The sequence below is a fragment of the Grus americana genome, chromosome 3 (genome assembly GCF_028858705.1).
Source record: "Grus americana isolate bGruAme1 chromosome 3, bGruAme1.mat, whole genome shotgun sequence".
NCBI classification, from domain to species: domain Eukaryota; kingdom Metazoa; phylum Chordata; class Aves; order Gruiformes; family Gruidae; genus Grus; species Grus americana.
The window spans coordinates 54,797,296-54,814,039 of record NC_072854.1 but is presented as its reverse complement, the minus strand read 5'-3'; the positions used below and the strand labels follow the sequence as shown (position 1 = coordinate 54,814,039).

Below are 16,744 nucleotides of genomic sequence, written 5' to 3'. Positions count from 1 at the left end.
CTGCAATTTTCTGCATCGCCACAAGACCATTTTCCTGCAGTGCAAAGGAGATGACTCCTGGAGCAGCTCAGCTTCTGGCAATATATCCAGAGAGCCTGGCAACGCTGGAGCAGCGCTGGGGAGGCTGCAGCAATCCTTGCCATGTGTCTGCATGGGGCAGGAGTCTCCAGCACCATGGAAAACCAAATCGTATGTGGTTTAATGATAGTGATCCACCAAAGAGTTAAGCACAGTTAAGCATCTGCTCCAGTAGCAGGACCTACAGCCTGACATCCCCATCCTGTGTAGGGAATATTTCGTGCCTCAGATGGGGTTCCACTAAAATCTGCCCACGGAGTGGAGGACTGCCAAATGGCAGTCGGTGGGAAAAATCTGAAGAAAGTCTGTATTAAAAACTCAAGTCTTCTCAGGGTTTAGCCACGTCAGTAATGCAGACAAGCCATGGGATTCACAACCTGCTTCTAATGGCTGGAATCCAACCTCATGGTTTGTTGTGTTTTGGTTTTTTTTTTTAAAAGAATGAAGCAGGGATCCCTCATTTTAAAGCACACAGGTGCTAGAGGCACTGCTGTGACCGCTGCCGTGTTAGCTTAGTGGTTACAACGCTCATCAGATGCAGGGGACGCAGGTTGGCCTCGGTGCTTTTCTTGCCTTCCCCACCTATGCAGAGACTGCTATAGCCAGTGGGCTACTGAGCTGGCTGAAGCCATCCCGTGGATGGTGTTTGGAGAGGGAGGTGGAAGCGGTTGTTCCAGAGAAAGACGGTAAAAGAGAGCAGGTGATGCTGTAAGTGAGTAGGGCATCCGTTGAGCTGGGGAAAACCTAGTTCCAGTCTGCAAGTCAAGGACTAATTTTAATCTGTTGCCTGTCAGATGTAACAATTCTGGCAGTTACTAAGGTAAGGTTTAATATCTGACATTAAAACTCCAGAAACTGAAAGAATAAGGAAATACTATTTAGAATTACACTTGATAGGAAAAAAAGTTTTCATATTGAGCATTGGAAAGGTACTTGACAGAAGAAATAAGAATTTACAATCTATTTCCCAGTCTATGGAGGTGAGAGCACAGAACATTTGTATTTTTGCTGTGGTTTTTTGGGAACTTTTGTTGTAGTTGGTTTTTGTGGCTTTTTGGTTTTTAAATATAAGGCACCAGCTGGGAATGCATGCTAAGCTGTCATGTCTGGTTTTCAGTTGTAGGTAATGTATATCATCTTTTACAACTTTCTTACCTCAAGAGCTGCCGCCTTCAGTTCCCTTGGCCAGAGACACGCGCAGTCACAGCGTGTGAGCCTGCTCCTGGCAAAGTCAGAGGCTTGCGGTCGGCGGCAGCCAGGACAGACAGGCCCTTGCTGCTATCATCAGTTAATATTTAACCTTCTTGTGAACTCTGGCTTGGTTTTACTGTTCCAGCCTACTGGGAGTGCCTGCTCAGGAAAGAGGTTTGGTATGGAAACGCTATTGAAAGTCTCCATTGACCAGAGGGTCAGATTCTGCTCTCACACGATCTCTAGAGACGTTGGAGAGACCCAGAGCTAACACAGCCCTTCCACGTGTTTTAAGTGTCTCAAAATGGTGCATACTCTAACCTTCACTGGGGAAGGAAGGTTTTTAAATGTGGGATAAGGCTGCCTGTGTTATGCCTGTGACTGGTTTTGATGGTGAGAACAGGCTGATGTAGACAAGCTGGAGTTTGATGCACCGAGCCACTGCAACACAGGGAGGTTGGAGATGTTTGGGGGCTTACTTTAAGCCATTTTTTTGCAGTTTTGCAGGGGTTTTAGAGAGAGGTGGGGCTGAAGGCAAGGTGCAAATTGAGACCCAACTTTTCATTAGGCTAACCCAGCTGTGCTAAGAGGGGAATGGAAGCAGAAGTGGGCACATGCTGCCAAGAGCCCTTTGACACTAGTAGCATGCTGCAGATGCTCAAAACGCATGGTGGAGGCATGCGAAAAATTTATTATCGGCAGTGTCATCTGCTGCCTGGTTCCTTTGCACTCCTGCATTATCTAGGTGACTCCTTAGGTGAGGAGTAGCCCTGATTACTGAACACTGGATGTTTGTAAAGTGACAAGTCAGGCTAATTAGCTGTGTGGGTGGAGTATTGGTTTCAGGCTCATCAGGAGGTCATCCTCATCCTTTCCTCAATTATATGCATCCAGCAGCGGGGCTGGGTGCAGACATTTGTTCCTGGGTGCTTCTTGTCTAGAGCTCATGGACAGAAAAGGCTAAATGGGGCACGGAGAGAATCTTTTTTTAGCCTGTCATACCGGGACCGTGAATCGGAGCAGCGCAACTGGCGCTTTTGCAGGGCGTAAGGAACACTTCTTTCTCACCCCGCGGGATATGCGACGAGAGTGGGCGTGCAGCGATGATCAAGTCACTGAGTTAAGTAGCAGGCCTGTGTGACTGATTTACAAATATCAGTGTTCTTTATTTACACAGACATGTAAACAACAGAAGGTAAACAACACCGCCCAGCTCGGTCTAACAAATAGGCTGCTGCTGTTTCACTTCAGGACCTGAGGTGTTTTAGACATTTCACAGAAACTGTACTGACAGCAAATACAGGAAGGCTACGAGGTTACCTTGACTCTTTCTTCTTTGCCTGGGAATCACATGCACGGTGCGGCAGCGTGAGGGAAGGGCACCACTTGAGGCCACGAAACAAGCGTATGCAGAGAACCCACGAAGAGCTTGCCTTAAGGTTGGATATAGCTGGAGTTAGCAATATTTGTGAGTCGTATCACTGCAACTAGTCTGTACTCTGACAGCACTTTCCACTCAAGGACCTGAAAGCACTCTGCGAACAGACCACAAATCCTTGTTGCATGCTTTGCAAGTTAGCCCCAGTTTTACACGCAAGGAAACGGAGGGCCTTCAGATAGCGACTTTCCCAGAGTTCAGGTTTTCCTGGTCTCGTTTCCCAACCTTGTGCTTTAAATGTAGCACCATTCTTCCTTCCCAGAAGTATATCGCTTCTTGACATTTTGGGACAAGCTTTCAAATTCAAAGTGATGCTCCAAGCGCTGCAGGTAGAAGGGAGCGGACGGTCCCAGTCTCTACCAGAAGCTGTTTTGCTTGAATGCCTCTGCTGAAAGAGAAGCCAGCTACTGTGCCATACATTGCACCCATCCCCGCGCTTTTTCAAGTTTGTCCAAAAACAGGATTAAGGGTAACATTAGCTGCAAAATAAAAACTATTTGAAAACAACTGTGCTGATCTGCTGTCTTGCAAATTTAACTGCAACAGTAAGCCATACACACACTGTGTTTTACTTAGTCAAAATATTTCAAATAGAAACGTTAGACTAAATTTGTAAGACAAAAAAATACCTAGGGGAGCAATAAAGAGTTCAGAAAGTTTGCTGCTTTGTGCCAAGGAACAAATTTCCTTATGGTTAAGTAGCAAAAGCTTCAGCTAGGGCTTGAATGGGATTTAATTCTCAGCTGTAAATTCACATTTTGGTTACACACATGCTTCCTAAAAAAAAAAACCCAGTTCGACAGGTGTTGGGTTTGTTGTTTGGGGTTTTTTTCTATTGCAGTGTGGTCATCATGGCTTGAATCCAAAACTGGTTTCAGCCTTTCTACCTGTTTCTAACATGAATAGCAAGTTAGACAGGCTCAGCTCACGTGCTAGATCAAATTCAAGCATGTAAGGATTGCTACTAAAAAAGCAGCTGGGAAGGTGGGTTTGAGCACAGTATTTAAACGCTCATCTGCCTTCTCTTGTGCACATTATGCTTCAAGTAGTTTTACTTCTTCTACCCTCCCAGTGAGAACTACAGTGATGCCCTATCTTCACTTATCATAGGAAAGGAGATGAATCACCACAACCGTAAGATACACCATTTACAGCTGCCAGTACAGCAGCAGGTAAAATAAAGAGGGGTAAGGAGGCCTGTTTTTCTTAAATAGGCATTTCTGTAATTCTTTCAGTCCCCCAGGTGAAAAAGAAACTTAAGAAATTCTCCTTAAATAAAAGCTATGTACAAATTGCACACATTGCAAATGGAGCACTGAGATCAGTTACAGAAAATAAGATGTACAGTCTTCACTGATAACATCTCTCTTGCTATAAACAGTGATAAACAGCATATGCTTTCTTCAGATGTCAGAACCCAGCAAGACTGCAATATTATGTACACAGGGCTTGTTTGCCTTCTGCCTCCCGCAGCAGAGTCCCTCCAAACTCTGTTTTCGCCTCAGAAAGCTGTGCAGCGACTTTCCCGCACACCGCGTCTCTCCTGCTCGGCAGATCACAAGAGAGCTGTCATTGCTGTCTGGCTTATTGGTTTTAGGCAGTCTCTGGGCGTGGAGTAACCCTCGCTCCCCAGGGCGCTGGGCTGAGGCTTCTGGTAGTCCGTGCTGTAGCTGACGGAGGTCAGAACACCATTAGCTTTGGGTTTGTCATAGTTTATGACACTCTGGGGTGTCTGATAGTCTCCGTTCCTGGTATCGGTCTTACATGAACTAGAGAAGCTGCCGGCAGAAAGGGAGTGTTTCTGAGATGAGACGACAGGTACGTTGTAGCCGTTTTCAGAGGGGAAATTATTTTCTCTCGCTGTGTGCCGCTCTATGATGGGGGTGGCGTATTCGGGCTCTTGGCTGGTCAGGGGCAGAGCGTATTCGTGCCGATTAGCTCTGTGCGGACAGCGATAGTGATTTTCGAACTCCAAACTCCCCCTTCTTCCCCCGTCTTTGGTGTCCATGGGTCGAAAGGTAGATCCTTTCCGTGTTACCGTCCCAGTCCCGATCATGAGAGGCTGCTGATAATCTACAAGGAAGCATCAACTGCTCAGTAAGGCACAGATGGATTACTTTATGTATTCAATACTTACGCGTTGATAAGTACCTTATGGGGAAAAAATGACTTAGTTATTGTATCGAACACGTGGTTATCAATCAGGGATGTGAGGAAACCTTTCCCCTACGCTGGTGCTGTAACCCCCTTCACTGAACAAGCGTTGCAGAACGTGGCAGAAGCTCTTCCACAGAGGAGCTCCAATCTGCCGCCCCTTTTCCTACTGCCTCCCTCCCTTTCCCCACCTACCCACCAAATAAATTAACATAATTTCTGGAGTGTACTCAAAAGACCTAAAAAAAAAAAAGAGAGAACTCAACAAAATATTTGCAACAAACTGGACAAGGGACATTGCATGAATACACACAAATGAGAAGTTCTCCAAAACACGCGTTCCACTTTTGGAATAATTAAAATACCCGGAGGATTCTTAACGAGCCCGACCAAGTGCCGGCTTTATTTAAAAGGCATCTCGCAGTAGCTGACTGACAAGAAGGATGAAGTTAGGCGGAACGGCAGCCAAGAGAGTCAAGTGAAGTGTGAAATGTGCTAAGCCAGCTCAGCACTGCTGCGGGTGCACGAGGGGGGACGAGCCGTGGGAGGAGAAGTGGGACCAGCGCTGCCGGACGAACCGGGCGGTCACCCCAGCCATGGGGGACGGCAGGGATAGAGCTGGGGATTGGCAAATGGCCCGAGCAGGAGCAAGAAGCAAAATGGAGGAAACGCAGCCTTAAGCAGTGCGTGTTTGCACCTCCAGTCAGGGAGGCAGCCAGGCTGCCGTGTAAGGAGGAGATCTGGACTAAAAGGGTTTTCAAGAAATCCAATAAAACTATTATGAGAAAATTCAGCGTTCTAACTTTCTCGCTTTGGTGCTAGTGACAATCTCTTCCGGATACATATGGTGGCCTGAACAGCTCTAGTAAATGACACCGCTAAAGTATCATGTTTTGACGCAGGCGTGAAGAAGTTAGCTCGGTTTCTGTTCTGGCATCGTGGTTCATCTGACATGAGCGTCGAATTCGATCCCATATGTCCTGTGAATCTTTTTGGCAGTTCCTGGCTACATCCCAAACTTCAGCATGTAGGATGAAGATGTTATGCTATTTCACTAAGTAAGTGGTGCAGCTCTCCCCAGCGTTACTGCCGCCATCCCCAGCAGTCTCCCTTGCTCAGGATGAAGCGTCTCGACTCGCTCCTGGCTGCCTTTGAGAACCAGCAGGCAGCCGGGGATGCAAAAGCGGGGATTTTCATGTAGCATGTTAACCTCCATGCACGTTGCGTGCCCTCTGCAATTAAATGGCACATTTCTGGGCTAAGTTCAAGATTTTATTTCAAGTTTCTTATTTTTAAGGAGACTGTAGGTGAAACGCTAAGGCTGGGGAGCTGCCTGGCCAGACTGAGAGTTGAGGCTTCCCACACGCGGCGGGAGGGGAGGATGGAGAGAGCAGGGGCTCCCCAGGCATGGCTGGGGGAGCCAGGTCACCGTGAGGTGTGAGCAACCTTTATACGCTCCCTGTCCTTCATGAAATAAAACTGCTTTATAGATCTCTGCATATTTATATTGAAAGTTTCTGTAAAGGGTTGAAACCATCTTTGAAAGATATCCAGTGTAGCACCATATGGAATTACTGTAACCAACCATTTGTTTTTTAAATTTATTTCTCTGCCAAACACATTGGAGAAATTCTAAGGAATTTCTGTGGTCTGGAGGCTGGAAACAGCGAATTAATCTTTCTGGAAGACTGCCGATCACTGATCCCATGAAATGGCTGGTCTCACTAGCCTTTCCGGACAGACTAAACTAGGCAAGGATAAGATGTGCTAAGAGGATGAATTGAAAAAACCATCCCTTTGGGATGCAAATAGTACTGATGCGGGGATTTGCTCTATCCGAACAGTGACCTGGAGGCAAGGTAGCACAGGAGACAAGCTCTGTGGGTGGGTTTTTTCATTCTCTCTCATCTACCTGCTTCCACTTCGGGGAGCCTCGTCTCCAAAATAGTTCAGGCACCAGGAAAGCTGCACGGGGATCTCAGCACAACTTCCAGCTGGGCATGAAATCCCACTGCAAACCAGCTAAGCCATTTTTTTATTTGCTCAGCGACAAGGGGCATTATATTTTGTTCCATTTCCAGAGACATTTGTGTTTGAAAAGAGAAACACAAAAATTAGTTGGCAAAGCCAAACTATCCTATCCAAGGCACGTTCTTGCACTGCATCCATCCCTGACTGCCTTCCATGGTTACCTTCAGCTGTAACTATTTCAGAGTCAGGTAATCTTTCCCCAAAATTTTCCAAAATAGTGTGTGGGGGGTTTCCACTGATATATTTAGCTGCTTCACTATACGTCTGGGATGAACACGGATAAATCTTTTCCTGGGCCTCAGCTTGCGTGAGAGCTGGAGCTTGTACCATTGCTGACCCCATCCCTCTCCCTGTTACCTGCTCTGCACGCAGAGCAAAATGAAGGCGTCGCAGGGGGAGCAGTTGTTACCTGCCATGTCACTGGTGACCAGATCTAGTTTTTGTGGTGTTTCCTTCTCGTTATTATAGCTGATGGTAAATTCAGTTGACTGATGTCTGGTGAAGGGCTGCTTGATTTGTTTCCAACAACCTGTGATAAAGAAAAATAGAAGGCTTATCAGAAAGTTAAATGCTTATAATCAGAAGGCTTATCAGAAAGTTTAATTTTTGGTGTACTTATTGCTGTCAATATATTAAAGTGGTTAAAAAGCAAGAGTAAAATGGGCTACTTTTTTAAAAAAGCCTCCTAAATTTGGAGGGTGAAAGGGAGAAAGTGAATCATCAGCTGGGATTTCCAAGTGAAAACAAAACTTTATAGAAAATTTTCTTGGCAAGAAGGCCTCAAACTCTGTAGGTGCCTGCACTGATGCCTTCACAAAGTATATCACTAAAATACTGGCTTTAAATGAGTTATGTGTTTTGCCATTGCTTATGTGGCAAAAATAATGGTTACAATTTCTTTTTTTTTTTTCAGTAGACTAGTATGGCTTCCATCTCCTTGATATCTGAGCACATATCAATTAGTTCGTTCTCACAGCATCCTCGTGAGACAGAAAAGAGAAAATCCACCGTGCCAGGCGCTTGCCCGGAGCCTGCGACAGGAGGTCTATGGAGAGGTAGGTTCGACTCCCAGCTTTTCAAGTCCCAAGCCTGATTCACAAGGGCTTAGGAGCCTGATTTATGAAGCACACACGCTACAAATGAACTGACTGGATAAGAGGCTATCTCCAATTTCTTGGGATTTGTCCTCATTAGCAAGTGAGATTATTACGTGACCTTGAAAAATCATATTAGCAAATATGATGTTAAATACAAATTAATTTTCTAATGAGGGCGAGCTACAGTGGGTAACAACGTTCCTTTCACTGACATCAGCACCTGCTGAGGGATGAAATTTTGGAGCTGAGCTACTGCAAGGCACTTATCAAGAGGCGTGGATTGCTTAGTGCTTTCTTTTTTTATGGAAAGCTGAGATTCAGAAGGATATTCTTCTATAGAGATGGCAGGCCAGGAAAAACAGCTAAACCCCAACTTCCAAGCTGATGGGAGCTCTAGAAAGCATTACTGAGTAAGACAGATTGTCACTTCACCGGGGATTTGCAGGCATCTCCTGGGGCAGAGTCCTCAAGCCGATCCCCTATTCAGATTTCACAGATGAAGTCCAATCCAGTATCATTAGGCTTTATGAATACAGTCCCAACCAGGGAGGGCAGTGAAATGGAAATATTAAAGCCATAAAAAATTATTAGCCCTTGCTCTTTTGGAGAAAGGCAATCCCCTCTGCTGGGGGGGGGGGGGGGGGGGGGGGAAGAAAGAAAAGCAGCAATTTTCTGCAAAATAGGTATTTTGGAGGAGGGAAGGAAAGGGAGGGCACCTGGGAGCACTCTTACATGCTAATTTATGCGCTTTGTATAATAGATCTTTTGCTAATTGCCTTTCTGTCATAGAAACCAAATTATATTGTTTCTCAGGGCACTGTGCTAGGATGACACAAGTGGGACTATCGTTTGCCGTTTCCCTTGTATGCAGTAGTGAATTTGAACGAGGAAACATGGATGCTATTTCGTAAGTATTTCATGTTTATTTGCATAAACCCCTTGCCCTTGGCTCAATGGACAGGACAGGACAAAGTGCATGATTCTCCACTAACCTGATTTCTGAGCGCTGGATAATCCGTAAGAAAGTCCTTTGGCTTCTCGCCTGCGAGGAGAGGAAAGTATTTATAAATATCTGGACTCACAGCATTTCAGCTTCGTGCTTTAGCTCCAGCAGAGAGAGCCTTTGTGTTTAGAGGCTGAGGACAACACTTCACTTTGAGTTTCTGGAGGCCAGTGCTTACTAGAACATAAGGCATGCAACCCAGGGTGTCATCATTTCATTTTTCCCCATCTATATGCAAGTTGTGAGTGCCGGTGTTCAAATTTCTTGTGTCTGGCACTCATCGATTTGATGTGTCCATGTCCGGATGTGTCACTTCAGGTTATGTTTTGGGTCTGCTCTTCTGAATTCTTTGGCTAGTTTACAGATTTACTGGGAATCCAGGGCAAAGCTGGGTACCGCTAGTGATGAAGCAACATCACCAGCGCACTGCTTGTACTTCCAAATCCCCATCTGCTGACAGAAGCATTTCCCGGCTCTACATGCAAGTGCAGGTTCATATGGATGGAAATCTAGCAGGAACCACAGTTAGCAGTGCTTCTTCCAGTCCTCTCACCTGTGAAGTGGCTTAGTTTTAGCTGCTTACCAGTGTACGACTGCAACTCCTTACAGCTGCGCTCTGCTTTCAGCCTGCTAGGTTAAGTGCTCTGACTTAAGGGACTGGGAAGCAGAAACACAACAGGAGGGAAATAAAGGAAAATGATCCAGATAGATAGATAGCTCAAATCTTCCTCCCTTCACTGAATTTTTAGTTGGCTTTGGTATGGAAACTATTCTGTCTTTGACTGTATTTGTGGGTATACGTAGGCTGAAGAGAACAGCCGGTTACATTGGACTGTAAATTGGGGTGTGCAGCTCTGACCCGCTTTACCTTCGTTTTTGTCTGACTAGGGGACACATACAATAAGAAATACAATTTACAGAGACACGACATGAGTTCAACTTAAGAGGAAGACTGCCAAACAGGATCAATTTCCAGCTCCCTGGTGAAGAGGCTCTGGAAAGAGAGCGCGTAGTCGGACGTGCCAGCTAGGTAGCCACAAATGCCTCTATGACAAAACCCGGTATCTTACTTGCGTAGGGCTGCACAGATACAAATTCCAGAGAACAGGAACAGACACAGCACGATGAGGACAGGAACAATTATAGCTGTAAGCTTTAAGCCTGCATGAGGGACAAAAAAAGGATAAAAGTTTACAAGGCAAATTACTCTGAAGGTGGTAATTTTTACTACAGAATACAGCAACAGGCGGATAATCTTGCAGGAACACTCCTTGCAAGAGAGCATTAAAACGTAAAATTATAAAACTGCAAGACTGGTCCTCAGCCGTACGTGTACCTATGTGGAACAGTGTTGAGATGAGAGTTAAATATACTTTCTCAAGGCTGACACTTGGCTTAATATCTATATGCATCCTTACAAAGAGCAGTTCTTTCTTATTACACACTAGGTAACTTTTAAAAAGCCACTTATAACAACTGTATTTTCAGTTGTTTATAAAACAGCCAAATGAGGCTGCAATTTTACATGCCAAGTATCTGGCTCATGCTGAACTGGTTGAAACATTTCAGTCAAAATACGTCAAAGATTTCCAGGAGTGGAGCTAGGGAAAAACCTGTTTAGCCCCTGTTAAATTCTAACACAACATGGTTTAGAGCAGGGATTTGAAAATTAGCAGTGTGGTGGCTCTTGTGTCAGGAGTGAGCCATTTGCTGTTCCAACAGACACTTAGCAGGCTGTGAGAATAAGGTAGTACACGTGTCCGCAGGGTATTTACAATTTAGCAGATGAAACCTCAGTAGATTTCATTTTCAGTGAACATGGATACAATTTACCCATACCACTGCACAGATGAACTGAGCTTGCTCTTGGCAAGAGCGATGCAGTTTCAGAAGAGCTTTTTTTTCTTACAGTGATTGCTTCTTACAACCAGTTTTTTACGGAGACATTCCTACAACTATCAGCTACCAAATGGGTAGCAGTGTTTGGTGTGGTGGGTCCGGTAATTCCTGCCCAGCTATGGGTCCACCAGTCAGTCAGTATAAGCAACAAATGTTGTTTGCTTGTTTTTTAAGATCTAAGAAATTAGCTCCACGATGTTAAAGAATGAAGACTGCATATTCAGGGAGAAATATGAGAATTAAGGTTTTCTGAAACATAGGCATATATAAAAAAGTGTTTAATTACCCAACCATGCCCTACAGTATGTTGTTTTGAGCTGGGAACTGGCTCTGGGAGAAGTCATGGTTGCATAGAGAGAAAGTAACATTTTTGTGAGACCCCTGCCCGACGTATTACAAAAATTATAAAATATAGTCTGTATAGTGAGTGAGTGCTCAGTATAGTCAGTATAGTCCCTTGAGCCACCTACCAAAGCCTGGCAAATAAACCCATATGACAGGGAAACCAAAACCTGATGTTTCACACATCAAGAAAAATTAAGGCTTTGAATCTCTTTCTGTGCCTTAAGACAAAAAGAACCTACGCTCCTCCCTCTTCTCTCTGTTGTTAACCTTTAATAAAGTCTGAAGGGAAAATAAAAGTTCTGGTTTGTGAGAAAGTTTAAAGTTCACTCAGGCTGGGCTGAAGACGTGATGCATCCTAGAGAAAATGCAGTGCTAGGTAGTGTTACCCAAGTTAGTTTCTTCTGACGGGATGGGCTCCGTAACAGTCCTGTCTTCTTTTCCGAGGGAGGTTTCAGTGCTCTGACTTGGTTTCTGCCACATTGAATGCGTAAATGAGCTATTAGCTGGAAAAGAGAAGGGGGCGTCAGTGGCACTGCGGTAGCACAGGGGGTTTGGGAGGCACCGTGCCTGGGGAGCACTGCTTACCCCATACCTTGCATTACTCGACAACCCATCAGCTCGAGCTTCAATGCTATTCTTTGGTTCCAAGTTTGAGGGATAATTCGCACGTAACGGGCCACTATCGGAGGGATGAAGTTATTGCGTACTATGTCACCAGAGTTGGAGTTGCCTTGGAATACCTGCAACAAAACATAAGCATGTTGTCTGCTCTGTTTTAAAAATCTCTTTCTTCAAAATGCTCCTGACATCCAACTTCAAAGATTTTCATTATCCGAAAGCTAATATATTGATAATCAGGGATACAGCCACAAGATTTTTTGAAATTGAGAGTTCTGGAAAGAAATAATCTTTTTATTTCTGACAGATAATCACATTTTTCTGTTAGCTCGGAGAAGAAAGATTATCCTTCTTTCAGTTCTATGTCATTTCTAGTTAATGTATGCTGGTATAATACTATCATTTTTTATTTAGCACTGCAGCACCCTTACTTGGGCAACAGGGGATAAAAATGTAAAAAGAAAAAAATTGGAGTGAAATATTTCTAGATATTTTAGTAAAATGGTCGGTTTTCTGTACCAAGCTTGAAGAGTGACGATGAACTAGGCAGTTGCATCTCCTTTCCCTGCACTCATATAGTGTTTCTCAGAATTGGCTCAGCCCATGTGCAGAACAGTAGTCCCTGCAAAATTAGTTCTTGGAGATGATTCAGTATGATCTAGGAAAACTTAAAAGCTTGATGAGATAGCAAAGTGAGCTCAGCATATCTTAGATAAAATGCCAGGCTACATGGGGTTCTGATGGGACAGGTTTTGTCATGCACCATAGCTGAAAGTAAGATCATTTATAATATTTTCATAAGATTATTTGTATATAACAAGTCATAGTAGCAAACTGCAAACCGGCAGATTTTAAATAGCTAGCCTTCACAATTCAGCCACTGCTAGGTTGATTTGTCGCTTTTTGGGCCAACACCCCCTCAGTTTAACATTTGAAAAATATTAAAGCAGTTCACCTTATGCAGTGAAATTTCTCGCCGTACAAGCTAAGAAAACCAGAGCTAGTAGGAAACCTCTCCACAGCTCTACCAAGTTTTTGAAAACCGCTGTCAGGACTGAGGGCCAGGTAGAGCCTTCTCCTGAGGCAAGCTGAGCTCCCTCAGAAATGAGGAGTGAAGGTCTGACAGTGAACGCTGCGGGGGCAGGGAGGGAGGCTTTGGGGATTTTTGTTTGTTTGCTTGAAAGGAAACATGAGGTTTTTAGGGGAAAATGTTATCAGACAAACCTGCGCAACACATCCTTTGTCTGCAGGAACTAGTTGCACTGCTTTTATCTGTTCTTCGTTAAAGCCACTCAGAGTCTGTGAAAAATGTTGTGTGGACAGGTATTTTGGTGTAAGAGCATTTATTTTACATTCGGTTACATCGGTTCCTAACAGACGTAGGCTGTGCCCACAGACTTGTGTCAGAAGAGTCCCGCCAGCGAGGGGCAGGGAGCGGTGCAGTCCCTGTGACCCTAACACAGCCCGAGCAGAAGCTCGGTCCGCAGGCACGGCTCCACCAGCAGCACCGTGCCTTTACCAAGTCGGTTGTTTCGCTTGGGGGTGTGTGGGTTGGCCATCCTGGTGCATCTGAAGCTGAATCTCAGCTTTGCTGGTGCCGTACCGACCGACGCTTCTGCGCTGGTACAGCGTTCCTAGCACGGGCAAGCGCTGAGCTGACTTGCCCAAACAGCCTGTTGTGCAGCTGCAATTACACTGTGTTTTGTTTTAAAAGAAGGATACACACGTACACATGCCTCCCTGTGCGTGTCCCACAACTTCGGCAAGCCCTGGACAGCTTCCTTGTTTCGACAAGCTCGCTATCTACTCCATGGCCGTAAATTACACTGGTGAAGACAACCCAAGTCTCGACAAGTCTGAAACTCCTAATCTTTCTTGACAAGGAAAGCCTGTCCTTCAATGTCAATGCAGCGTGCGCATTATTGCTCCGTGTTTTCCTACCCCTCCCACTTTCCCTTACCTTTTCTTCGTTGCTCAGAATGCCTTTGTAAGTTCTCCATTTCGAGTTGTTATTTTTGTAGTTCATTGTAAATGTCTTTATGTAAAAGTCGAAATTCAGCATCGTGGATCCAGAACCAGTGGTCTTAATCCCTTTTAACAAAATGCAAAACACAATTTTCATTTGTTAGGTGTCTATTTTAAGGGAACTTTTTCAAATGCAAACACAGAAGGCAAAACAATTTGGAGAACTTTGCCTTCAACGTCTTTTTTTTTTCCAAACTATGTTGGAACTGAGTTTAAAAGTTGGGTGAAGAATGGAAATCAATTTGAAATTGTCAATGTTTAACAGAGCCTGAATTAATGACTCCAAAAGCGGTAATTGCTTTTTGATATTATGGTCCATATCAGCATTCTTTACATCTTTAGCAACTGTAATTTACATTTTTACAACTAAACCAGGAGTTGGGAACAGGAATTTCTTTCAACTGGCCCATTATTTCAAAGGCTATGACTTTAATGTTTCTTACTGATTCCAGAATTGCATCCTTAATAGATCCTAAGCAATCATTTATCATGCATCCAGACTCTACTGGTCCCTGTGTAAGTATTTTGTTCCGAGCTTAACAGCATATTTACAGATCAGGCATGCATGACAGCTGAGTTCAATCCTATATCCCTATAGGAAGACCAGTCTTGTAAATAGCCATGATTTGGTAAATAGGAAAATAATATTCCTCAATGCAGACCATTTCATTGCATTTAATGAAAGAAACATTACCTTAGTTCATTATTAGCTTTTCAGCTGCATTCAGTTTCTTCTCCAGCTGAACCCCCAGCTTCTAATAACCAGACAGTGACATACCTGTTATTCTCTTCTTCTCTCCCAGGTCTATCTCCAACCATTCACGATTGCTGCTGTGGTTAGAGGCCCAAGCCAATCCTGGGACTTGAAGCCAAGCCTTGTCGGGAGACCACTGGAATAGCTGCCCAAATTCGTTGGTCTCCTCCCAGTAGGAAGATGCAGTAACCTGGCTCTTGGAGAGGAATCCCTCTTCCAGACTGAGAGATTTGTTGCAGCCTAGGAGTCCCCATACAGACAGACAGGAGTTATTTTGCATTTTCACAGCATATTTTTATATTAGGCTAGCAACATATGAAGACCACCCACAACAGCAAAGTCAGATGTTGCTTAATCTAGTGCTAGCCTGATGCTATCCATTAGCTGTTGTGTTTGCCAGTCAATTTGTAGTGGGTGATCCAGTACCAGGGTGCTGCGGTCCCTCTCCTTTACCAATTTAACTCCTACGTACATGGCACCTTCTGACTACATCTGCTATTTTTGGCATCTTGGTTTTTAATCTCTGCAGTTTTGCCTCATTCCTGTGAAGACTTCTTATATTTTTAAATTTTCCTTCTGAAACATAATATTTATGTTTCGAGATTGGCATTAACTACTTTTGCTGTACAAAACATTTCTCAGATGAAGGCATTATACCGAAAGGAACACTTTACTGTAAATATTTCATGATTCTCACCTGCAATTAGGGCTAGGAAAGTTATTCATTAGAGAAGCTCCTTGATACTGCTGCCAAGAGGTGATATCATGAAGATAATAGCTGCAGGTAAGTATTACAAACTCTACCAAAAAAACCGCAAAATTTCTGCACATCAAGGTTCTTTAGAGAAAACAGGCCAGTGGAATAAGGTTTCAATGAAGTTAAAAATAATTCCCTGGCAGTTTCAAAGGCCTATACATGCTCTACGGTTCTCAGTGGAATAGTAAATGATTTTATCTCGGATGACTGAAATATGATCCAAATGAACGAGCGCGAACTTTTCCCCCCTCTTTGCTATGTTTTATGCAAATGAACAGCTTGACAGATTAAAGACGCTTTTGCATCTCGGAAAGTCATAAACAAAACCTCGTATCAGTGCAATGTAAATATATTTTCATTCCTCTCTGTTTTCGTTCTCTTCTTTTATAATGAAGATGGAATTTATAAATGTCTGAAGAAAAACTGCTTTCATTTTCTGCTGCCTAAAGTACATAAAGATGGGATTATCTGATCGCCATTTTTCATATGCTGGCAGCAGAAATGTAATGGCAGAATACTATTTCTGTTTCTCATCTATGTGTGTATGACCTATTCCTATTCTGTGGGTTTTTTCTAGCTTACTTCACATCTCTTCAATTTTTTTATTCAACTTGCCAATTTTAAAAAATCGCTGTCCTAAAATATCCTTCCTAGACACAGCCTGACATTCTCCTCACTGCTTTTCAAAACTTTTACAGAAAATACTTAAATAAAAAGGTAAAATTTGAATAGCTAAAAATAAAGCCATTAGTCTTACCATTTGAAGTAAATATAAACCGCTTATCTGACAGCGAACCACTGTAAGAAAAGAAAAAGGTAATTCAGCCTTTCAGGAGGCGGTGACGGGAACGCCGAGGTACAGTTTCAGAATCCCTGTTTATCTAGCAAAATGTCTCTGGCCAGACAGCCACTGTCTTTGCTGGCTGGTCACCGACCCCAGTGAGAGCACTCTCGGGCATCGCCCACCGTGACTGAATTCAGATCAATTTTTTGGAGCATTCTTTATGCTTTAAAGCGACTCCCCGTCCCATCAGCCTGTTACTCTTGCTGCCCACTTCCGCTTTTCTCCTCTGCACAGGCCCTGTACCGCTGTGGGAGAGCTTTCCCCTTCTCCTCCTCAGACCAGCGACATGAGGGATTCAAAGGAGCCAGGAACGGGAAAGCTGACGTGGCCTGGGGCTGCCAGCGGTGCACTGCTCCAGCACCCGGCCCGGGTCCCTCCTCACCTACAGCAGCTTAAATTACAGCAGCTTCACCGAAATCAGTGCCTTTCTACTAGTCTGAGGCCACATCTAGTCTGAAGAAAATCCAGCCTTAAGCACCGTGAGAAAGTTACACTTGATGGTGACTAAAC

General features: G+C 44.1%; 1 protein-coding gene across 2 annotated transcripts in view; it reads right to left on the bottom strand.

Moving 5' to 3' along the window:
• Window positions 1-2,414: 2,414 nt before the first annotated feature.
• DCBLD1 (discoidin, CUB and LCCL domain containing 1) overlaps window positions 2,415-16,744 on the bottom strand; it is a 51,919-nt gene continuing 37,589 nt past the window's right edge. For both annotated transcript variants that reach the window (XM_054822194.1, XM_054822195.1), the window contains exons 7-15: window positions 16,148-16,188; window positions 14,658-14,873; window positions 13,815-13,945; window positions 11,829-11,976; window positions 11,623-11,739; window positions 10,063-10,153; window positions 8,982-9,031; window positions 7,302-7,421; window positions 2,415-4,780 (exon numbers count right to left, since the gene is read on the bottom strand). In XM_054822194.1, the coding sequence (XP_054678169.1) occupies window positions 4,263-4,780; window positions 7,302-7,421; window positions 8,982-9,031; window positions 10,063-10,153; window positions 11,623-11,739; window positions 11,829-11,976; window positions 13,815-13,945; window positions 14,658-14,873; window positions 16,148-16,188 (1,432 nt within the window). In that variant the 3' untranslated portion in view covers window positions 2,415-4,262. The remainder of the gene's footprint in view (window positions 4,781-7,301; window positions 7,422-8,981; window positions 9,032-10,062; window positions 10,154-11,622; window positions 11,740-11,828; window positions 11,977-13,814; window positions 13,946-14,657; window positions 14,874-16,147; window positions 16,189-16,744) is intronic.